General features: G+C 48.2%; 1 protein-coding gene across 5 annotated transcripts in view; it reads right to left on the reverse strand.

Annotated features, from left to right (window-relative positions):
- The window catches only part of lrba (LPS-responsive vesicle trafficking, beach and anchor containing), a 193,282-nt gene that overhangs the window by 99,512 nt on the left and 68,757 nt on the right, over positions 1–25,013 (reverse strand). For all 5 annotated transcript variants that reach the window (XM_062516552.1, XM_062516559.1, XM_062516545.1 and 2 more), the window contains exons 34-36: positions 19,269–19,333; positions 17,444–17,552; positions 5,278–5,444 (exon numbers count right to left, since the gene is read on the reverse strand). In XM_062516552.1, coding sequence (XP_062372536.1) covers positions 5,278–5,444; positions 17,444–17,552; positions 19,269–19,333 — 341 coding nt within the window. The remainder of the gene's footprint in view (positions 1–5,277; positions 5,445–17,443; positions 17,553–19,268; positions 19,334–25,013) is intronic.

A 25,013-nucleotide genomic window follows, 5' to 3' on the forward strand; every position in this document is an offset into this window, starting at 1 on the left:
ACAGGAACATCAACATAAGGTACAGCACTGGATGTTGCGGAGACATTGATCTGAAAAATGTAAACTTGAAAAATGCAGCTTGGATTACATTGGGTTAATCCAGCACATTTATAACAGCAGAAGAGACTGGTTCAGTGGCCAGTGGGTGCAGGCTGTGCTGTGAGCCCTGAGCCTGTATAGTGCACCCATAAGGACCCTGGTGTAAACACACGCAGGCTCCGGGCTGCATGATGGCCAGTAGTGGCGGCGCGGTGTTTATGCGGACAGCACATCCCGGGATGGGAAACTGATGAGCCGATAAGAGCGGGGCTCTGCGTGTCCACTGGCCGTCCACCAGCAGCCACTCCACGCCACTCCAGGCTGCCCTAAACAGCCGGCGGTCTAGGGTTACTCATGTGCTCGGCAGCTGAGAGCTCAAGAGGCTAATGGCAGCGGCCCTCTGAGGAGGCCAACTTGAACACTCCTGAAAGCTCTCCACCATCCACGGCAGAAATCATTTGGCTTCTGTTACAACTTCATGCTGCTTTTAACGGCAGCACTGTGGCTTCTAGTACTGGGTGCACACACACACACACACACACACACACACACAGAGAGAGACAGCTAGTTCATCAGGTCACATCTCCAGAATGCTTTGCAGCTGATGGACAGTGAGCAGACGCTGCTTTGCTACATGCATCAGCTCTTCAGTGAGGCGTCTCAGGCTAATGGCAGCAGACTGAGCTAATGTCCCGTACCTGAGCAGAGCACGCAAGCACAAGCACATCCAGCAGCACTGCTACTAGGGCCTGGGCCATGGACCCAGTGTGGTGCATATATATATATACACACACATACATATTCTCTACTGTATGTTTGGTGTTTACATATATGACATTATACGGAGCTCAATATTAGTGAGCGCTGCATACTGTATGTCAGGGCAGCAAATCGAGCTCAACTTCAATTGACTTCATGAGTACAGTGTCTTACAGAGAAAGGCAGAATGAAATGGTGGAAGACACCAAAAATGATTTGACGTTGGTGATGAAAATATATTCAGCATTGCAGAGAACGGTTTGAATAATGTTTGTTTGAATGCAAATGTGTAGACTGAGACTAGCACACACCAAACTGAGGTGCTGATCTCTGGCTTCAAATGTAGAAGATGTTTATCACAAGACTATGCAACCTTCTCTTCTTGTTTAGACACAAATGTCATCAACAAAACAATATTTCTACAAATAAATGTAGCCTGCGGTGCATTTTGGTCAGTTAACACCTCACCTCTGCATTTTTACATAAAGAACTTGGAGCAAATTGGCTGCATTGTTTCTCAGTGCACTAGTGAAAATGAGGATCCGTAGGAACTGTAGAAGTGTGGAGGCAGGAGCGAGTGCTGGCCGTGGCAGAGCCAGAGCCTGCGTCTGCTGATGGTCGGGGGTGAAATGACACACTACAAGATAAAATAGTAATGCTAATATTGATAGTTTGTCCATTACAGGTCAGCTAACTGTCCTGTGGAACAGTTACAAAGCTGTTAGTTTCGATCTCACAAGGCCGATCAATACGGAGGCATACTGTTTCAATTTTGACCGCATTGATTTTTTCTATAACACCACAACCTCAAAGCATTCATCTTTCTGAAAGAAGGGAGATTTGATTTACTGGTGAAAAATTGGAGTGCGCATCACAAAGATTTTTGCCGGCAAGGGCCCTGACACACAATAAGATGGATGTCCCCAGAGCAGCGAGCCTCCAGCCTCAGGGCTTCCATTAGAACACACTGAAGCAGGAGAGCAGGGAGGGGGAGAGGAGGGGGGGCACGCACAACAATACATGCATTTCAATTGGAACAGGAAACAACCTGGATGCTCCTGCACAAACACAAACACATGATTAAGCTGCTTTTTAGCATTTACAGTTGTCCTGTGAAAGGACGCATGTGAGATGGCACCTTCAGCTTAAGCCTAAGATTAGCCCTAATTCTAATCAGCACATCTTGTGATCTTGTTATGAGCCAATTCATATTCAATTCAATACATTTATTTAGTATCCTTTTTACTGTAGCAGATGTTTTTCCCTGTCATCTCTCTGTCTTTTTTTGTCTTTCATGTGCTTCTGCGTTTCCCCATCTGCAGCATCCTGTTCAATCTGTGAGACGCTGCAAGGTGCGTGCGGAGGCTGCCATCCACAGTGGCTCTCCATGCTACATTAGTCAAGTCATTATGCTGCCACGGGGAGGAGATGAGCACACAGGCCCAATGCTCCTCGGAGACTAGCCTCCGTCACTCTCTCCATCACACACACACACACACACACACACACACAATATACATGAGAGATGATCCATCTCCTGACCCAAATAAACAGCATGACCAACAGAAGAAAAAGCAGGAGATGGAGCAGAGGAGGGAGGGAGGGAGAGAGGGATGGCGGGGAAGGAGGGCTGGAAAACAGGCAGATAAAAAACGAGAGATGTCTATGGGCTCTTTTGTGCTGGAAGTGGCTCTTCTGTCGTCGGGCTCGACTCTGTCTGGCTCTGGCAGCCGCCCGTCTAGCGCACACCTGCACCTCCAGACAGTGATGGGGGCGGTGAGGGGGTTGGGGGAATGAACAGGTAGACAAGATTGTCCCATGTGTGATGTCCAATCAAAAAAAGGAATAAAGGAGGAGGAAAGAAGGAAGGAAAAAAGAGTGAGTGAGTGAGTGGGATGACAGTGAAGGGCAGTGTGTGTGGAGATCAGAGGGATAGGTGTAGCTCCTTTGTTTGCTGTAGTGAGGGGGAGCCCCCACGGACCCCCGACACAATGCAGCCAGAGAGGAGCGCAAGACAGGAACAAGAGAGGGGCGGAGAGAGGAGCACAAGGCACAACAAGCCAAATCACCAACACCTCTCCTCTCCGCTCCGCTCCGCTCCTCTCCTCTCCTGGCTCTCCTGAGGACAGGGCTCCAGCGCTGGATATTAAGACACAAATTGCATTCATGTGGGTCAGCGGGTGGCAGCTGATATCAGAAGCACAGATGCAGGAGCAACACCTCCCATCACACTCTGGCACAATAATATTTTCATTCCCAGCATTTTTATTGAAGGGAAACTTTGGGGAATATGTCTCTTTATGGATGGGCGAGCAGGACTCGCAAATTTCACAGACAAATGTGTGTGTGTGTGTGTGTGTGTGTGTGTGTGTGTGCGTGCGCGCGCAGAGTCCAACAAAAGGTCCACACTGGCCTTTGTGGAGATGGATTTCTTACTGTGAATAATGAAATACTCTGATGTGGTGAACAAATGTGTGAGGTGGAAATGGGGATGGGATGGATGGTGCTTGTTCTTTAATACGGATCTACATATACATTTGTGTGTGTGTGTGTGTGTGTGTATGGTATTGTGAAGTGTAGGTTTGCATGTGGTGTGTGTGTGTGTGTGTGTGTGTGTTGGGGGGGCTGCAGCACCAGATGTTTCTCGCCTTGCTGCATTCCGGGGCTGTGTTGTGCGCTGTGGCACAGGGGGCTTGTGGGTAATTGAGCAGTGCTATTGATGTAATGGCAGGGCGGTGATTGTGATTGATTGGAGGCTCTGCCCGCTCTGAGGGCCACTGCCAACATGGGCCCGCGCCCATCCCACCCCATTACCAGAGTCATCAATACTGCAGCACGGCACGGCCCAGCACCGACACAGCACACTACACATACACACACACACAGACCCAGCACACTACACACCGACACAGCACACTACATACACACACACACAGACCCAGCACACTACACACAGACACAGCACACTACACACACACACACACAGCACACAGGCACAGCACACTACAAACACTACACACACACACAGCACACTACACACAGACACAGCACACTACAAACACTACACACAGACACAGCACACTACACACACACACAGCACACTACACACAGACACAGCACACTACAAACACTACACACAGACACAGCACACACAGCAGCAGCCTAATGGCCAGAGGAGCCCAGGACCTGCGTCCACCCAGAGGAGGCCTATGTGTGTGTGTGTGTGTGTGTGTGTGTGTGTGTGTGTGTGTGTGTGTGTGTGTGTGTGCGTGTAAAACATGCCCTGCATATTTCAAATGTGTACAGGAAGCAGATTAAATTGAAATGGGTAGAAAAATGAAAAAACAACGACATAAAAAAGGGAGAAATAAAAAAATAAGTGGGAGCAGGAAAAGCTGAAGCACCTCGCAGGACTGGAGATGAGTCTCTGGAGAAATCCCCTCCAACTAAGGCCAGAGAAATGAGTAGGAATGTAGGGGAGAGAGCATCTCTGCTGCTGCCATCAGATTAGACAGAACCCTATGCGAGCAGACAGGCATCATTAGGGCATATTTCTCCGCTCCATCCCAGCGGCCGCTTGTTTGCTGACATAAATACAGGGGGCTCTCTGTTTGGCCGGTAATGGCGAGGTAATGCAGTAATGGCTTTCATCTCTCTCCAGCAGCCATGCATCACGCCGCAGCTCCAGGACAGCCCAGCCCAGCAGCGCCGCATACCCCAACACACGCACTCGGCCAGGGGGCGGGCCCGCCGCCCAGCGCCCACCAGGAATAATGACCGCGCCGATGAATAAAAGACGGAAATAGCTAGTCTGAGTGTTCCACTAATAGAGGCTCCAAGAGGGAAAAGGTGGGGGGAGACATCAATACCCAACGCAGGCAGGGAGGGGGGGGGGAGAGACGAGTAATGACTTTGTTACTCTATGCCTGTGTGTGTGTGTGTGTGTGTGTGTGTGTGTGTGTGTGTGTGTGTGTGTGTGTGTTATGGGGATCAAGTGCAGCAGTACACTTGCTTATGCTTTACAGACACAACATTTCCCTGAGGAGATGCCGTCGGAGATCTGAAAATGAAGTGAACCGCATGCACTCCTAAAAAAAGGCCTTTTCAAGAAATAGGTAGGATTCAACAAACCTCTCCACAATGCAAATGCAGAATCCTGCTGGCTGAGGTACACGGTGGGACTATAGTACTGAGAGCAACGCTGTAACTCAAGCCTAAGGAGGAACACTTGCTCCACTCCTGTAGCTCTACATGTACTAGTGTACTAATAACTATTCATTTCATAGTCACACCTGCTACATTGGACTTAGCCACTAAACATTCTGGTAAGACGGAAAGCATAATCATTAACACATTCAGTAAACATCTATGCAGTATTCACTTGTACTGATGTTCCTTTGGGGTTGAGTAAGAGAGAGAGCCAGAGCAGACACTAGAGACCACAGCCTGATAGCTGGCAGAGAGGGTGAGGGTGTGTACCTGAATGAGGAGCTGCCCCAGGCTCCGTGCTTGTCCGTCAGGATGTTGACGATCTTCTGGATGAGCTGTGTGCCAGTGACATGGTCGCGGTACTTGGCAGCGCGGATGAGGTGGTCACACATCTTCTCCTCGTCTCTCTTCTCAGCTGCATACTGCGCACAGTGGGACTGCAACGGGACAGGACAGGACAGGACAACACAACGCACTCTTTAATATCACAATGGACACACACTGACCACAGACACAATCACATCAAGCACTGGAACTGTATACTAACACAATCACTTGTATGTGAGGCTAACTAATTAAAACAATATCTAATGTTACTTACCAATCCACACATGCTTTGCCACTATTATTGGCATGAAGCAGCTGAGTTAAGGGTGGTGCAGTGCTGAGCTAATATCAGTTAACCCCACACAGGCCCAATAGTAGCCCACACCCAGTGATAATTGGACCAACCGCAGGGAGCTTCACATAATGGGTCAGACAACAGTCAGCGGGCATTTGAGACTGACTGACCTTGGTGCTGTGTTGTTATTATTAGTCCAATTAGTAATTATTCCATTGTTAATAGTGGGCATTTTCACAGACACCGTTCCAAAGTAAACCTCCAGGAATGATTTATGACACTGCTAATCACGGACCTGAAGGGCCACACCATTGATTAGAGGACTGTGAGTGTGTTTTCCTCTGTGTATGCGTGTGTGTGTGTGTGTGTGTGTGCGTGAGGGGGAGAGATTACATACAGCCGGTGTGTAGAAATTCTAGCCACGTTGGTAACAAATGAAAGTGCAGGGTCATTTTTGGCCTGTTGTCAAAGTGATTAATATCACTGGACACATATTTACTTATGCCTCCAGGGTGTAAAATCTGAAAATACCTACAATGCAAAGAGGGGAACATATTTCTTTGTCAGAATGTGTTATCTGAGAGGGCCTTTGATCTCATTGCAAGATGGGGAAACACCTTCAACTGGTGAAAAATTCAAGGAATGAAACTCTGCACAGGGGATATCATCTATATAAAACTGACTATTCTATTAAGTACCTTAAATAATGTATGTATTAAATATAATAACATATAACTTTTTGCAGGGAAACTAATAACAGATACATGTTTCATTGTATGGGCGTGGAGGACATAAGGAGTAAAGGCAGGTTGCTGAGGGTTTGGAGGTAAAACAGAGCACAAAGCCCAGCCAGCACAAAACCCAGCCTGCAGAAAGCCATCTCAGTCTAAAGGTTAAGGCAACGATCGGCAAGCCCTCTAATGCAATTCCCCTACTCCATCCATTGTGTGTTATGGCTCCAAATTAGATTAGAGGCAGCAGAGGCAGCAGTCAAGCAGCAACACACACGGATACAGCAGAGAGCAGTGCAGCCACAAGGCCCCTGGCAAATGCAACCTGCTCAGGCAAAACTTAGCAGTAACCGCCACAGAGTGCTCCGTAATGGAGCTTCCCCTCCAATTTGGGGGACAAGTCTTCATATCTGACAGGAAATCCATAGGTATAAATCACATTACAGCATCCGCTCTCCCCTAATTATCAATCTATGTCTCTTTGTGCAGCATTACGGTCTGGCCTGACCTTAAACAGGGAGATAGGAGCGGGGGAGAGAGGGATGGAAACATGTTTAAAGGATGGAGAGAGAGAGAGGAGCCGCGGTGTGTGTGTGTGTGTGTGGGGGGGGTAAATGTTTAAATGTTAACCCCTGTAAATGCCGGCAGAGGCAGAGGGGACAGACATGTGAGATGTGAGAGGGGGATGTCCATTCATCTTGTGTCTGAGGGAGGCACCGGCCTGGACCTCACACACACTAACACAGGAAAGGAGCATAAATTACGTACAACACACACATTTTCTCTTTTAACCAAACTAACAAACAATGACATTCACCAGTTGGAAATGAATTGAGAAAACTATATATACTGTAAGTAAATATGCACACAATAAATCATAGCGTGACAAACATGTGCTAAAACATATTTGCAAGACTGCTCATAAGGAAAACCACGGTAAACTCAACAGTGGCAGGAAGAGTTAATTATCATTGAACTCAACACCCCACATCAGCACTTCATAAAGGAAAACCAACCTTCAACACAAACAAAAGCTCCAAATGTGCAGATTAGTGCATTAGTGCAACCTGCCCACCAGTCCAGCAGTGAGGGATTGACCACAGCCAGTAATGCGCTCTCTTTAAATGGGGCGGAGGGATGTACACATGCTCTGCAGCCTTGCTTGGGTCAAATGGATGTGGATGCTGTCAGAAACAATAGGTAGTCTAGCGCCTCCAAGTGAAGCCTGCATCCTGGTGTTGGGGCCACAGAGGAAATATCAGATCATGGTGGAGCACAGTGCAGAGCAGTGCCTTCTGCTCGCCTTAATAGAGCCTCTATGATCCACAACAGCACGTCACCAGAGCAGCGCTCTCACATGCACTGAGGGCTGTATCCTCAGTTTTCTATTAGAACTGGGAGATCAAGGCTGACTAGCGGCTGTGGCGTAATCTGTGTCGCTGTGTGTGTGTGTGTGTGTGTGTGTGTGTGTGTGTGTAGGATGGGAGGGGAGGTAGGGGTGGGCTGTTATGGCCACAGACAGGGTAATGGTCCCCAGAACCGCTGAGCTCACGCATGCACAGACAGAATGGTTCCACCAGAGCCACAGGCAAAAGACGGCTCAACAAAACATATTGTTGGAGCTAAAGAATAAAAGCAGGCACAACACACTCCACTGGGTAAGAAGAGAAACCGTGTGAACTGAGCGGTTGTGCACAAGGTGGTCAACCTTAATGATTTCATTTGTTTCTTTTGCACATGCACAAAAGCTGTTGAGAAAGCAGCCGTTTGTAGCCTTAAAAAGATGAAAAGCCCCAAATAAAACAGATCATATTCCCTATTACACATTTACGTCATGCATACCTTCTGGCAGTCCTCTAAGGCTTTCAATCCTTCACTATTTCAATGCTTTATCAGATCAGGGCGCATATTCACAAAGCATTTTATTGTACTGCTACGAGTGCTGCTAAATCGCACTAAACGTTTTTAACTAGGAGTTTTCTCTTAAAACCTATTCACAGCTGAGACCAACTTTTAGTAAGGAAACGGACAACTGCTAAGATCAAATAAGAGCTGCGTTGCTGTCTGGTAGACATCATTTTTCATGCACGAGCTTGCTTGCAGTGACCACGGTGATTGGCTGATGATGAGTGAGAGGTCTTTACTGGTGAGAAGTCACGCGTTACATGAGCACCACCAAGGACGAGGGAGAGAGAAATAAACAAATAAATAAACTCATACATACATACATACAACAGGCTACTAGGTAAATAGCCTATTGTATTTGAATACACTATGGATTGATGCAGTATCTACACAATTGTTTTTTTTTCTTAAATGAATCTATATGAAGATACGTTAGATGAGGGGCCCTTGAACTTGAATTACAATTTACAATTACATCTAATCTAAATGTTGAAATTGAATGGTTTTGGTTGTTGGTTCAGCAAGTGCATTTCTAAACACTGCAACATGGAATGCTATAAACAGCTGCTTACGATTGTCTTCTCAACTACTTGGTTACTTAGTCATAACCTGTCCCAGACTTAAGTGCTACTTTTAGCACAAAAATGCTTTGTGAATTACTTGGTGACTCCTAAAGTTCCAAAGGACACAGACATTATAACAGCGCATGAAAATGCACTGTACTGTTCTTCCTAGGCTTCTTAGTTATTATTATTCCGCTTATCACTTTTTCTGCGTGCAATTCAGCTTCAACCGTGTAACTTAGAAACTTCATTCAAACATAGTAATGTAGGTCTTCAATAGGAGAGGGCTGCTATGTATTTTTCAACTTTGTAACTTTTATACTTTTTGAACTATGAATTAAAAACTATTTAAAATGTCCCTATAGACTTAACATTGTGCCGCCATGTTGGATACCAACAACCAGCTACTTCACGGGCATGGTAAGCTAGTCCGTGGCTAACTAGCATAGCAATGACTAGCATTAGCTGTGCAGCCTCATAGAGTGAGTGAGTCTGATGCTAACCAAAGCCCATTTGACACAACAGGGTCGTTTATGAGGGTTAATTCCGAAAGACTGAAACCTGAGTTCTGAGCTATAATTTAGCACACATAACCAGTTCCCAAGCAGTTTTGGTAGGTTGAAAAACTACATTTTCATGCACTCGTAATTCCCTGGAATTACTTAATCTAGTTTTTAATTTCTATTTTTAATAGCTCCTAAATCCGTAAATTAGGAGCTACTTTTATCCTTAAGATTATTTGTGAATACAAGCCCAGATCAGAGTACCAAATACAACCAATAAAAAAGTAAAAAACTTTCTTTAAAAAACAGATGCTCTGACTATTCCCCCTCTGCACTAGTAAACGTGTAGATGCCACCGGAGCTGAAGGCAGAGGGCTGGTTAATCAGTGAGTGGTGTGGATGAGCCTCTGTGTGCCATCAGCAGCACGTAAGCACTGGTGTGCCCACGCAGGAGCTCCAGCGGAGGGTTAAGAAGCATAATGGTGGCGCTCCGCGGGGCACTGGCTCATTAGCTCTTGTTTGTGTGGTGGCTCCGATGACTAGTGCGGCGAGGCCCGAGTGCCCGCACAGCGCACGCCATGCACACACACGCCATGCACAAACACGCCATGCACACACACGCCATGCACACACACGCCATGCACACACACGCCAAGGGCTCCTGAGGCGCCGCTCGCGCGCTGGCTGGCACTGCAGACGCACAGCTGGGATCTTATTAAAAAGCCATTTGGATTTGCACTCTCTCCTGATGTTTCCAGAGCTATCACCTTCCCTTCCTTCCCAATTGACTGTCCCATCCAGCATCCACTCTCTCCCCAAGGGCGTCATTTAGACAGAAAAGCTATGCAGCTGACGGGAGTGTCCTTGTCCCTGCTCTGCAGGAATGCAAATCTCCAGCAAATAAGGTATTCCTAGAAGGACTGCACGGGAGCCATGGGGAAAAGACGGAGCAGGGGGATGGGGAGAAGGAGAGGAGAACAAAGAAGCAGATATGGAGATGTAGAACAAATCAGATTTCATACATTTCTCCTTGTGCTTGATCCTTTGGCCCTCCCGTTCCAAGTTTAAATTTGGGGGAATAAAAAAAACAGCACCAGGGGAATTCAGACAAAAGGGCTGGGAGCGCGAGGGGACGACAAGCAAGAAAAATGACAGCTTAAAAGTACAATGGCGAACAAAAGTCAGCGCATGACAACGTCTGACAGCAACCTCAATTCTGGAACGATGCTCCTGTCAGCCGGCGCTGTCTCACTATTGATTCCCCCCCGCCGCCTCTCCCTCATTCTCACTCACGGCCCACATGAGCAGAGGGAGAGAAATAAAGAACTGTCCCTCTGGAACCCGCTGGAACATGTTTGCCCCCAACATCCCCATCCTCATTCCACACTGACCATCAAGGTTAACGCCGACGCAACAACTTATCAAAGTATGCTATCTGTGTGTCCGGCGCTCTCCCTCCTCCACTCTGCCGGCTCATTCTGGGCTTTTAATGGACTGGTCACAATGCGTGGCTGGCAGACTCTCCATCTTGGCCCAGACCCGGCCCTCCCCCTCTGGTGCAGGCGCGGCCACAGCCCCATTAGTCAGCTGAGGGCCACGCCGCGCCCACTCCTGATGACTTCAAGGTCACGCCACGTGAGGAATGGCACGAATTAACTGTCCTTTTGAGGTGAAAAATAGTCAAATGAGGGAGATGCACAGGAGATGAAATATGAAGGTGTCCTCTAGAACGCAACAACACGACTTGATTCACAAAGGCTGGGGGAGATTCTGAACTGAACAAGCGGGGGGAAAAGAACTGGCTATGGCTGTCTCTAACAAAGACTTAACCTTGAGATATCTAGAGAGTAGAAATTTCAATTTTGGTGGAAAGTAGAAAATACAAATCATTTCAATTTAACAAATCCAATAACATAATCCTTCATTTAATAAAGTACATAATCTAAATACATCACAGGCAAGCCGTGCTTTAAATGATGTGGCAGTGGAACACAGCCTATTTGTGCATATATGAGGGACTCATATGTGGTGTTCACAACACAAGGTCAAAAGCCAGAGATGATGAGTTCACCGGAGCCATCACCTTGGGACTTAATTAGAGAGAGCAAGGCGGAGAGGGAATACATGCATGCTGCTTACAACTCAGAATGTAGACAAACACAAAAGAAAAACTGCAAATACAAACACTGCAAAAAGAGACAGAGAATTGTGTGAGGAATTCCACGTCACTAAGGTTAAAAAGTATACCATCTTTATGTGGAAACTGAACGCAGACCCTGGATGAGTCTCTTCTCTAGCCTGATTACCATCGACTTTCAAAGGCTCTGCGAGACTTTAGTCTGACCAACAGCCTGTGCTGACACGGTTTCTTGCCAGCGCTGGTTGACCCGCCTCCTTTAAGTGCCTCGGTTTGCTACTGGTAGATGTCAGAAAGCGGATTGCCGAGTTTAAACCAATAACAACACTCTTTCCGCTGCCTTGAACACGCCTCTACCCAGAGCCGTTGGAGCTGCTCAAAGTTGATTGGTTCTCGACCAAAGGGGGCAGTTCCGCAGATTTCGGGAACTCAGAAATCCTTCTCAATGAGCAGTTGACCAGACCAGCAGCAAAAGCCTGAAGGCGTTGCGTCACTGGGAGGGCGTGCCAGGCTATCTCTTCTCAGCCGTTCACTCCATAATCACAGTGAAGACAATTATATTAATACTGCCAAGCTATCCGCTCTAATCCCTTCCAAAAGCCAGCCATTACGAGAGGGATTAAGCCCCATTAAGGGCCAATAAAGAGATTACACTCCCAGCGTCGGGGCAACACTTAAAGCTCTCATGGGTTCACACATGAGCCAAGCTGACGGAGGAAAACATGCACGTCTCTTCCTCCTAAACGCCAGGATCAAAAACATGCTCCACAGATGTAGAAACAGATCTGGATGAACAGAATCTCTTCTAAGAAGGTATCTTTACAATGCAATTAACAAACATGAGTGAATAAAGCACTGCACATCTGAAATCAAAGAGGTGGTGTTTTGCAGGCCAGTGTGCAGTGGTGCTGATCCAGATGCTATGTGAGGGTGGTGGGGGTGCAGAGAGGAGGCTAGCCTAATGACGTTAGCAGGCTACACCATGCCTGTAATGAGGGCCAATGCAGGGTTGATGCCATTAGCAGCGCCAATCACCTCACAGGCTGACGAGGAACAAAGACACGGAGCACTAATTACACAAGCCACAGCAGAGCAGCTCACGCATACCACCATCAGGAGTCTATTCAATTACGCCACATCAAGATCAAGTGATGGCTGACAATAAAAGAGGAGCGAGCACAAGAGAGAGAGGGAGAAAAGATGGAGTGGGGGAACCACGGGTGACCTCGGTCTCTCTCCTGCAGCGCTATCTGGAGCCCAGCATCTGGCCTTGTGCCCCACAGCCCTCCACATCTCACCCCTCATGAAGGACCCATAAAAAAAGAGGACTTCGATTTGTCCCACTCTCTCGCTCTCTTTTCTCTCTCTCTCCCTCTCTTAACTCTGTCTCTGTCTTCTCTCTCCTCTCCTCTTTCTCTCTCTTGGTACCCACACAGGTATCAGATCGCCCGTTTGAATCAGGGGCACGATGGGGAAGAGATCTCTTCCGCATTAGGGATCCTATTAGAAAGAAAACACTAAAAGGTAATTGGATTTCCTCCTGTTATCTCCCTCAGTGTCAGCCCCTGGTGTCGCTATAATAACTTACTCTCCAGGGTGAAGATAACTCAATAAGGCCCACAGAACACAGAGAGGGAGAGACACAGGGAGAGGGGGAGAGAAACACAGAGCATATGTTATGAATCTCCCAAGCGCAAACTTGTCTAAATCACCAGGCTCCTCCATCTCAGGCAGAGGTGCATATAAACCCTGACAGGGAGTAAACATAAATTCACTTTTATCTCTTGAATAATTCACTTGCTGCAGTCTGGCAGGCCACGGCCCGTGTCCTGAGGAAAGCTGAGGTGCTGCAACACGCTGCCTCTCAGGACAGAGGTGGGGGGACATCGCTCTCCGCTGAGCGCTGGATCAAACCGGGCAGAGCGCCGCCGCAGGCTCCAGTGGGGACAGGACCAGACACACACATGTCCAATGGACAGCCATGTTTACGTACGGAACAATGACATCTGTGGCTACTACCAAACTACAGATAGAAATGTGCTTTTTCTCTTGAGAGAGCATACATGTACATGTGCACGCAGACACACCAACACGCATACACAAGTGTGGAAAAGAAAGCCTATTAGCTTCAGACACACTTGCTGATTGGGACAGCTTACCCATCAGTCAAGAATCAATGCTTGTTCTGCACACTGAAGATGATGTCCAATCCTGTTAAAGCAGCACTGCGGGACCCGTGAAAGGAGCGTTTAGCAGATGTGTGACACCAGGATCACGCAACTCCGCCATACTAACACACAAATCCACAGCAGCTTGGGCAAAGCATGCACTTTTTACCGCTGGTCTGAAGATGTGAAATGGGGTAAAGGCTAGCCTTTAAAATGGAGGAGGCCTTTGGCAAGCGCCTGCTCTCCCCCCGGGGGGCAGCTTTCATTGGCCTGTTATTTTTATTGTGGCACTGCAAAATGAAACCAGGACCACAGAGAGAAACAGCCGAGTCCAAACGCAGGAAAATCAATACAGCAATATCAGAGGCACACTTATCGGCTCCACGCTTCCCTCAGAGGTCACTGAGGAGCAACTACATTTAAGTGAGGAATTCAATTGTGAAACATAGTTTGTGCTGGCTATGCCGCGTATCTGATTATAGAAGATTGGGGTTTGGGCCACAAAAAAAAGGAAGCGTTTCATAAACACTGTTCAAGAGCCAGACAACAGAAAAAACCCTTACATGGAACCTACTGTCTTCTAGTGTTGAACATAATACTACAAACATGTTTGTAAGGAAATATGTGAATAAAGAAGTTTGATAAGAAGGTAAGTTAGATCAAGATTAAAGGAACATTTAAAGATATGAGTGAAGAAAGTACATATGACAACAACACATTACACCAGAGATAGAGATTAAAGCAGAAATGTAGCTTATTTTAGTGTAAAACGTTCAGAAATGACCTAGAAATAGCAACTGAATGTGAAGAAAAATCGGTTTGATATTACCACTATATACTATCGGTATTACCACTATAGCCTATCTGTGGGACTGAACGATGCAAGTCAATGGCAAAGTGCTGTCCTGACCTAATGCTGTTAGCTGTGCTAACCTAATGGTGTGTTCAAGACAACTTGAAACTATACATAGCATCTCTAGCTAAATGAGCGACAGGAATACCTTAAACCTTGGCTACTAATGGCTCAAAGTTGCTGTTGTGGTGGTGGGGCTGTATAGAGAATATGAAAAACAAAATAGCAATGGCTATTATTTAGGAACCTGTGAGCGTCTGATGGTAGGCACTGAACATGTTGGTGAAGATGATCGGGCAGGGAGGGGTGGGCCTGAAACAGCTGGAGTGACTTTAATTCAATAAAACAGGAGGAAGCTGTTTGATAGCCCTTGTAAAGCATGCATGTGGACACCCCTGTTAATTAGTGGAGTACGCAACAAAGCAAATAGGTACAAACTATGTCCTCTCCTTAGCCTCTGGGTAGTTTATATTGAGTGTGCTTTGCCCCCAAATCATATAGTGCAAAATCTAATATGTGTTATACTGAATGTATTACTTTGTAGCAAAACTACCAACTACAGAAACAGTAAAGTGAGTGATGATTTAGCAAAAGCTTTTATCCAACGCAGGTATGGAACCCAAGCTGACCATTTCCCAGATGGAGATTCTACTGCTGCTCCTCCACCACCCCAAAAAGCGGGGCGATAAAACGGGTTGATGGCAGTGATTACTTCTGTCTTCGGTATGAACTGGATGTAAGCACACATAAATACGACTGACCAGAGTAGGAACAAATGACTCTTGCCTTTAACAAAGGCACACCAAGAATGTGGGGCAGAGTCACCGACTTCCTTCTGTGACGGCTGACTTGTTCCTGGTGTAATTACATAAAACTCTGCACTATTCCTGCCTAGTTTTGAACTGACACTAGCGTTTCCTTGCCTGGTGCTGTCTGACTTTTAAAAGCTGGGCCCCATTTAACAGCGAGTTCGAGAATGAACAGCTCCACTCAGTAAGTAAGTAGTGCTGACTTTGACTGATAAAAATGCCCATAATTGTACCTGACAGTGTTGGTCTAGCCGTGAGAAAGAGCCAGGAAGAGAATTCCCCACATCACTACGTAACTGTGCAGTGGGGCCCTCAGTTTGTTCTCACAGATGGCATCGTGAGCAGACAGCATAGTTAAATAGCCATCAGTGGGAGCCCAGGCCACTCACTGCCTCAGGCGGGACTTCACCACGGTACCTGCTCTGTCTTACGCTATAGACAACTTTAGAGCTTCTCTCTCGGCTATGCTGGCCATGTCGTCCCCATATGGAGTGGAAGAGAGTTAGGATACTAACACTGAACAAAATCCTGTGTCAGAAATCTGAGATCTCTTTTGCCCACCAGGCTGATGGTGTGAGCAGGCCATGCAGAGCAATGCAATAGACGACAGCGATGCAGCCATCAGAGTCTCCTGCGAGACCGTAGGACTGATCCGGGCACAGAGAGGAAACATATGGAGGACAGGATCCCAGAGTATTCCAGCACTCGGCAGAGGTTTGATTGGGGATCATTAGAGCATTCTGTTACATTCTCCTGGAACAGCGACAAAGCTGTCTGCCTTCCAGATGACGAGCTTGTCCAAAGTCCCTCTCCACCATGCTCTATTCAATCCAAAAATCACATACCCTCTGAAGCAGTTGCTTACACATGAAGCTAGCGTAGCTCTTGCAGAAGGGCTACACCAGCACTGGAGCCAAAGCCAGTAACTCTGGGCTCATGGCAGTGAGGAACAATAACAAGGAAAGTCTCACGAAAGGCCTGATTTGCACATCTGATTGACGCTGGTGACAAGCAGTCGGCACCCAAAGCCTGAGGGTATGATCACATGACTCCAGGGGCAGCGCGCGCCCCTAACCAAACAGACTACCACCACAGAACACCGCCTCGGCAGAGCAGCTACCCGATAGCCTCACCTATTTACATTTACACTCGCTCCCCTCCTCATCTCCGAGCGCCAGACCCTGCCTTGAACCTTTCTCAAAGCACAACATTTTACAGCTCCAGGGTGAGCGGGGAGGCCTCGGCAGCCCGGCCCTGCACACCAGCCGAGAGGAGCCGTGGAGGCCGAGTGTGAGGGGAGGGGAAGATGCTGTATTCCTGTCACTGGCAAAATACGCCCCCAGTGGGAACACTACAGACAGAACATGATTCAGAGAGAAAGAGAGTAAAGAGCAAGAGAGAGAGACTGAGAGAGAGAGAGAGACAGAGAGAGAGACAGAGAGAGAGAGAGAGAAAGGGGGTGGGGGGAAACATATAAAGAGACAGCCTAAAAAAGCACTGGTGAGGAATATAGAGAGAGACAAGGGGGAGAGGGGGAGAGAGAGGGAGCGCACAAGAGAAAGAATCTGTGACTCCGGGCTGGCTCTAATGAAAGGCAGAGCTTGTGCTGTGGCTGCAGGGGAGCGGCGGCGGCCCAGAGCGGGGCCAGGCTGGGCTGGGGAATACGTGAGCTTAACGGCATGTTTGCTTTAAGGAACGTGCCAAAAGAGAAAAGGAAAACATTTACTCTCCGTCAGTCTTACAAGCTCAGCTAAAGCAACAGACAGCAGTCTGGACAAGAGAGTGAGTCTTAAAAATGATATACCCTCGCTGAGTCGCTCACATCAGAGAGTGTTCCAAATTATTAGACAGACAGAGTATATAAAAATATCAACTTCCTCTGTTAAACTAGGAAGATATACTTAGATATAGGCATGTGTTGGCCTTATATCACTGTCCTCACCAGAATCTCTTTTTTATTATTTGACTGTAGAGTGTTAATGACACACTGATGCTTCATGCTGGGTCAAAACCTGGACAGTATATCAGTAATGGGTGAGGAAGTGGACACACACTTCCTGATGAACTCCGGTGAGAGACGTGAGGAGATGTGGGCCGGGCAGGGCTGCTTCTGATTGGTGCTGATGAGAAGTGAGTGGGGCTCACCTCAAACTCGGCGTGCTTGTGGATGTCTTCTGCTCTCTGCCTGCTCAGGATGAACTCGGCCTCGTTGGCCACGCGCACCAGATGATCCTTCATGGTGTGGCTCAGCAGCCTGCGGAGAAGAGACAAGACCACACCGTCACGCACGCACACCAACACCTCATTACACACCACAACAGGTAGGCAAGCACACGTTTGGAAAAAATATTTCACTGAGATACTCTAAATCTCTTTTAGCTCATGATAACAAGTTGAGATTTATTTATAAAAAATGTAGATATCTGAAATAAATCCGGCTTCATTGTGCTAAGAGAAACAGACTCTTGAGATTTTTAGAATTCTTCGGCAGTAACACATCTTGTGTGTGAAAATTGAAACACACAGACTGTACCTGCAGTCTGGGTGAAAGGCTTCTTAAGATTTATGAAAAAGAGCCGTATCTAGCCCAGTGCAAATGTAGCGTGTCAAATGAGCAGAACATTCAATTTAACGCTCAACTTATCACTTTCACACTAGCGCACGGGTGCTAATTGATTTGGTAATGATATGCATCTGACCCAGGGTGTTTCCAGGTTGTCATTGGTGTTTAAACATTTGTAAAATCCTTCCTCAACCCCCTCCTCGCCATATCCCTTTCTCTCCCTCTCTAGTGCGCACACACACACACACACACACACACTCACATATGTATCTAGTCTAATAAAACATGCACCCCAGGCCAGGCGGCAGCCCCTCTGCAGCCTCTCACAGGTCAGGAGGGGTCAGCAGCATGCAAAGTGGAACAATAACAGGCCGGGGCGGGAGGGGGCGGGAGTGGAGCGGGAGTGGAGCGGGAGTGGGCCGTAACTGGAGCCTGGTGTGTCCGCACCGGGCAGCAGGGGAGCGGAGGTGGCCTGGTCTCCGTGGCGACCTCATGCGCCATCAATAACACACAGCTCTCACGTCCACACTGAACTCCACTTTATGATGTCCCACTTGGCCAACACACGCGTGTACACACACACACACACACACACACACACACACACACACACACACACACACACACACACACACACACACACACACACGTACACACACACACACACACACACACACACACACACACACACACACACACACACACACACACACACACACACACACACACACACACACACACACACACACACACACACACACACACACACACACACACACACACCTTCTTCACTCAATCGCAGGGCCCAGGGATAGAGTTACCGGGCCCTGCATCACAAATCAGGCTGTGTGCACGAGAGCGGGTCAGTCCAAACACGGGTCAGGCTGTGTTCATTAGCAGCCGCTCTCAGTGCCCAGGTGACGCGGCGTCACCCACAGCAGCAGGAGCGTGAGGAGGAGGGAGAGTTGAGGACCAGCGCAGGAGCATAAGGAGGAGCGCAGTGAGAGCATTAGGAGGGAGAGGAGGTCAGGGGATGGGCTGTGTGTCCACCATGGAGAGGAAAACAGATCCCTTAATGGGCAGTGAGGCCAGAGAGTGAGAGTGTGCTGAGTAGCCGAGTCCCTCTCATGTCCCGTGCTCTATCTGCCCCTCACACTCCCGGGTCCCAGGGGACGGGGGCAGCACTGGCTGGGAGTCTTCTAGTCTGAGGGGCAGACCTCTCTCCTCTCTTCCAGCCGTGACCTTCTGATCTGAAAACACGGCCCTCCGGGTGGACAGAGAGGGAGGGAGGGAGGGAGGAGTGGGGGTGGGAGTGGGGTGGGAGTGGGGGTGGGGGTGAAACAGAGAGGAAGAGACACCAAAGAGCTCCGAGAGGAGCCTGAGGTGAGCTGATGTGGTGGTCCTCACCTGCCCTCGTTGACGAGCTCAATGAAAGCCAGGCCAGCGTTCTTCTGGATGGAGTTCTGCCACTCCTGAAATAGAGACATTCACACTCGTTAGGTTCATGAGTCCACAAGCATAGCACACCACACACTCAACATCTCAGAAACCTACAGACAGTGGGAGAAGAAGGCCTGATCAACCCAACCCAACCCAACCCAACCCAACCCTGTAGAGTTCTTCTGGCAGGATTACGGTAGCTCTGCCGTCATCACCTCTGCTGAGGTGTTAAACTTGTAGGTGTTAGTCCAAACAACCAAGCCACCGCAGCCCGAGCAACAGCTTGCACTGGCCTTTCCTCCCCAAACAAGCACTAGTAGCTTTCAGCCTGGACATTTCTCACAGTCCAAACACCATTTCAGCAGCGCAGGCTGAACTGTGAGATAAAAACAGGACAGGCGTTCCAGGCTGACCGCAGCACAACGCTCTTGGAATCTTCTGGGAAGAGAGGGAAACAGCCTTGGGACCGAACACAAGAGGCTAATTTACAGCCTCCAGCGGACAGTGTTATTGAGACAACTTGTGCAGCCGATGGTTTCATACCTCCAATAATTTACATTTAATCACCTGCCATTTCCCACAGTTGTAAAACGCAGCCGTGGAAACCGTGACACATGGATTCTCTTATCCAGATATTTAACGCTGGAAAAGAGGGGAGAAAACTGAAAGCTAAATAAACAGGGCTTCCCTCTGCCTGAACATCTACATCTAAATGTGCACGTTTGACTGACGTCCTGTTGCAAAAAAACAGTTGGAAGAGAATTACTGAGCACAACAGCCCCATGTGCAAATAGGGCTCTGTTAGCACCATCCAGCACACAATATGACAGATGAAAGTCTCGTCATTACTCATCATTCCCAAGCAGTCCCCCAACAGCCACAGCTACCACACCACCTTCCTGGAACACCAGTTCAATTCACCACATCAAACCCCATCTTCACAGCTCCTGTCCATCCTACAAACCACCATCCCAAACACACACTGGTGTCTTTCTGGGTGAGGCAAAACATTGGCCGATGCTGATTTACAATAGTTCAAATCTGGACATATTTTCTTAGGGAGGCATGAGGATCATAAATCATCATCAAAGCCTTTTTCTCCAGCAATCACTTTCTGCCATATTACAAGCTTAGACTGCAAGAGCAACTTTTGCAGTTTATTATTGTGATCAAACACAACTGAAAACATACTTTAAAATCACAATCAATTCAGAACATTAGGGGCAATAAGACATTGTTGCTGTGGTGCCAGACACAGCCCTGTGCCACCATAGCAGATTGGGCCTTGGGTGTGGACTTTTCATGTGGACTCTCTAACCCAAACACTGTGAAAAATGGTGGAAAATGAAGCCATTCTGAGTAGTGGGAGGAGAAAAAAAATGAGAGCGTGAGAAATGGAAATTAAATGAATGAGACAGAAATAGCCGGACTGAAAACAGACAAACAATTGAGCATGTGGTTCATTGAGAGGATACTAGGAAACAGTAAACACACCACAACAAGCAAAGCAGCATGTGCACTGTGCAGCCACAGACATCCACACATTCATAATGGGAAATAGTATTGGATATTTGTAGAGGTGCAGTCAGAATCTGAGATGTAAAAAAATCCATATTCCACAATTCCTTTCTTATCAAAGGAACACTGGAAAGACAATAAATGAGTGACCATCATTACCGACCAGATTTTTACTTTGTGGTGAATTACTGACAATATCAGCACTGCATTTTTCATTGAGCCTACACAGCACACTAAACGATAAATGAATCAATGGAGAGAGAGGGGGAGAGGCATTACTTTTTAATTAAAAGAGCCAATGACCCCAATCAGAGAAGGACTGAGTCCGATCAGAGGTGGAAGAGGGACAGCTCCTTGACTGGTATTGGATTTTTGCGCCTCTCTGATAGGCTTTATGGCGACCACAGGCCACTCCAACCTTCCCTTGATGAGAGGATACAAGAAGCCATTTGTGACCTTTCAACTTTGCCCTGACCTATCGGAGGTAGCGCCACCCAGTCACCTCTGGTCGCTGTCAAGGAAACAGCTCCCCTCTGATCCATTTTTGTCATTTGGCACAATGGGTTCTACCTGATCCATGATCACCCTGAATTTATAGACATCGCAGAGCAACAATCCCTCAAGATCAATTCTTAGGGCTGCAAATCCCCCACAACATTGCACATAGGCTGTTGTGACACCCATTTGATTAGCAGGCCAGTAGAAAGATACGACTTGAGCATAATGCTGGTACAAAGAGAGCATACTTATCCATACTGGAAGGTGTTTCTCAGTACCCAACAATGAGTGAATCAAAGCAATCTGTTCGTGGTCCAAAGATGTAAAGATTTTACAGGCCGATAAGAGCAGCGTAAAAGATAAAGTGGGACAAAAGATCAGGGCCCAGACTGAGCGCAGCGGGAGTGGAGAGATCAGGGGAAGCCGGGGAGAGGAGCGGAGAGCAGCTGCTGAGCAGGCCCTCCCTGGGGGAGCCCTCCCCGCCAGAGCTGAGCTGCGGCCTCTAGCTCCAGGGCACCGCCTGCTGCTGCTGCTGCTGCTGCTGCTACACTGCTACACTGCTCGTGCAACTCCGGCTCTGTGAGCACTTGGAGAATAATCATGCACCGGGGAATAACACGGAACATCACAACCATTTTGGAGAAAACTTTCTGCTCTGATGAAATATTGCCCTTTTAAAAACAATAAAAGGAAGGATGTTACATCTCTGATTCTGAACTGGTGTGCTTTCTTCTTAACCCCTCAGACATGTGGAAACGTGCACAATGTCATGGTAATGTGTATCATGCAGATAGCCATTTTAAAGGTGTGTGAGCAGCACATGCTGTAGCCAGTGGCCCTGCGTGAGTGCGGTGTCCTGTGGGTGGTGTTTAGTCTTGGCCTGAGGGGGCCCGTGGCACCTCCACCTCCACAGCAGCGTTAATGAGCACTCAGTGGGGCCAAGTAATTACAGCCACAGCTAAACAAAGCTGAGGAAACACAGAGCCCCTTCCCCTCCCCCCGGGCCGTCCCCCAGTCCCAACGCCTGCCTCTGCTTCTGCTCAGCCGCCGCCGCGTAAACACGCTCAGCGCTCGCCTCACCTTGCTCGCCTCCATCACTTACAATCACAAGTGTTTGTTTGTTTCTTTTCTTGCGCGGGGCTCACGAGGAGCGAGAACGGTAGTGAGACGGAGGAGCCATCAATCAGGACAGGACGGGGGTGTGGTGTGGGCCGGGGCCGTAACGAGACACAGACGCGCTGGATGCAGCAGCCAGATCTGATGATATAAAAGAGCTACTGTGAGCCTTTGATGGAGGAGCCGCTCTGCGCTCGGGCTGCAGGAGGCCTGCACTGGTGGCCTGCGGGACGGGCCCCAACATGGCTGCCGTCTGACGATGGGAGGGACACGGGTCGACTGCACAGCCTTTATGATGTGATCTCCGAGAGAGATGAGAGCTGCGGGTGTTTCATTAAGGAATCTCGGAGGATCCCAGTGACATATGAGCAGTGGTACAGGTCTGCACACAAATGACTGCACTTGATATGTCATTGGCTTTCATCACATGTAACCAACACATAGCACTTATTAAATGGGCCGTTAAGAGATTCCAGAGCTGCGTCCAGTGACAGCTCAGATGTGTGGTTTCATGCTTGGACATGTCTCACTGCCTCTCCACATCAACACTCCTGCCGCTGATTATGCACAAGAGTTAAAAAAAAAACTAAAAAAAGCTGATTACTAATTTGTAAAACCGTGTCAGATGAAACATGGCCTCGCTTGTCAACCAACGTAAGGATATGAGAGGTGACGGGCTGGTTTTCTTTGCTGTGCCACTCCTATCACAATGCCATCTGACAGGACATGCAGACGCTGTAATTATTGATGTGTCTGCCTCAACACCCTATAGGCCACATGCATGTTCTCAGATCCTATCTTGTCTGAGGGAAAACATACATTTCCAAAGGACACAGTGGCTTGTGTTTTAGTGAGCTGTTCCAACGTGCAATTTAGCACTAGGGGACAAACATTTACTCAGCCCATATCCTGTGCAGCATGCACATCTGAGTTTTAAACAAGCATGTCATTGATCTCTCACACTCATCAAAGACTGAATCTAGCACAGGGCTCTAGCAAGGACCAACTGAATTGTTACAAAAGATTCTTATTTTCAACCTTTTCTTTTAAAATGATGCATAACAAATCATTATGTTATTATATAACATAATCAACAGTATTCTCTAGAGCAGCTACACTATGCACGTGCACACAGAGACACAAGTGAACTAAACTGACCAGCAAGAGCACAGCAGCCCCCAAACCCCCACAGCAGAAAAAAGCCTTTCAGCTGCATTCTGGACAGACACAGAGATCTTGTGTAAATAGCACCGATTGGCTGTGCAGGGCAACGGTAAAACAGTCAGGGAAGGAATTAAAAGTCACTCAGTTTTAGGAGCTCCCAGGACGACTGGCCCTCTCTTCTCGACAGGAAACGCACCCCTCCGGCTGCATAGCTGGCATCGGCAGGACACCGGCAGAATTAAGGGCCAGTTGGTGTTGGGCTGTTTGGCCTGGGCCTCTGAGGAGCGCCATGTTCAAAGAATGCGGCGCACGAGGGGAGCCCCGAGCCCAGACGGAGCTGTGTCCAGACGGAGGTGGCGCGGGGGACCGGGGGGGACCGGGGGGGACCGGGGGGGACCGGGGGGGCGAGGGGGCCAGGCAGAGCAGAGGTGCAGAGGGAGGGGAAAGACAACACGGCCACTGCACTGCTCTTGAACCTTCTGTGTGTGTTATGCTTCTCAGCAGGACACAGCTCCAGCTACGAGGGTCGAGGGGGCAAAAGTATTCAGCCTTCGCTTTCCAGCACATTCCTCTACTCTCTACTCTCACCTCTCTCTCTCTCTCTCTCTCTCTCTCTCTCTCTCTCTCTCTCTCTCTCTCTCTCTCTCTCTCTCTCTCTACATTTTTGGTGATCTTTTTTTCCTGTGCTCCTCTGACTTCATACATATGCTAGGCTCTGAAGACTTGAACAGCTTAGAGCTGAACATCATAAGAAGACATAACTGTGAAACCTTTGACACAGTCATCACTAGAGGAAACATACTTCACATGAGGACCTGTCCCAGATGACTCGTCATAGCAGGGCCATTAATAGCAATAGTTCTTTTGCCTCTGAGAGAGCGTTCTCTTCTTCCTCTTCCTCTTCCTCTTCCACAGCAGCCATGTCACCGGGCCACAGCCAGCCAGTGAAGGCTGATGCAGGGCAGTCACGCCGCCAGCTAGCCAGCGGCGTGTAGCGAGTCCAAGATGGAGTAGCCTGGACACTGGCTGCCCTTGTGCTGCTGCGGGATGATCTCAGGTCAGAGTATCGATCCCAAAGCTGCCGTGCCCGCAGGGAGGGTTAAACTCCTCTGCACCCACCACTCTCTATTTCTAGCCCTTAGGGGAAGGGTCAAAGGTCAAGACAAGCCAAGTGCTGGGGGAGTCAATGGCGCTACCTATCGACTCAGTGTGAGATGCCCATCTGTTTAACAGGTTAACTCTGTCTGGGAAGATGGACGCGGCCTCCCCCCCCCATGCACAATATCTGGGCAAACATTAAGGGAATACAACCAATATGCTAAATGGCCAAACAACATAGTGCACCATGACATGCTTAGTTTATGCATCTCAGAAGTTAACTCAATTATTTCTAATTCAATTGTCCACTTCAATGCC

Source organism: Sardina pilchardus, chromosome 2 (assembly GCF_963854185.1).
Source record: "Sardina pilchardus chromosome 2, fSarPil1.1, whole genome shotgun sequence".
In the NCBI taxonomy this organism is placed as follows: Eukaryota; Metazoa; Chordata; class Actinopteri; order Clupeiformes; family Clupeidae; genus Sardina; species Sardina pilchardus.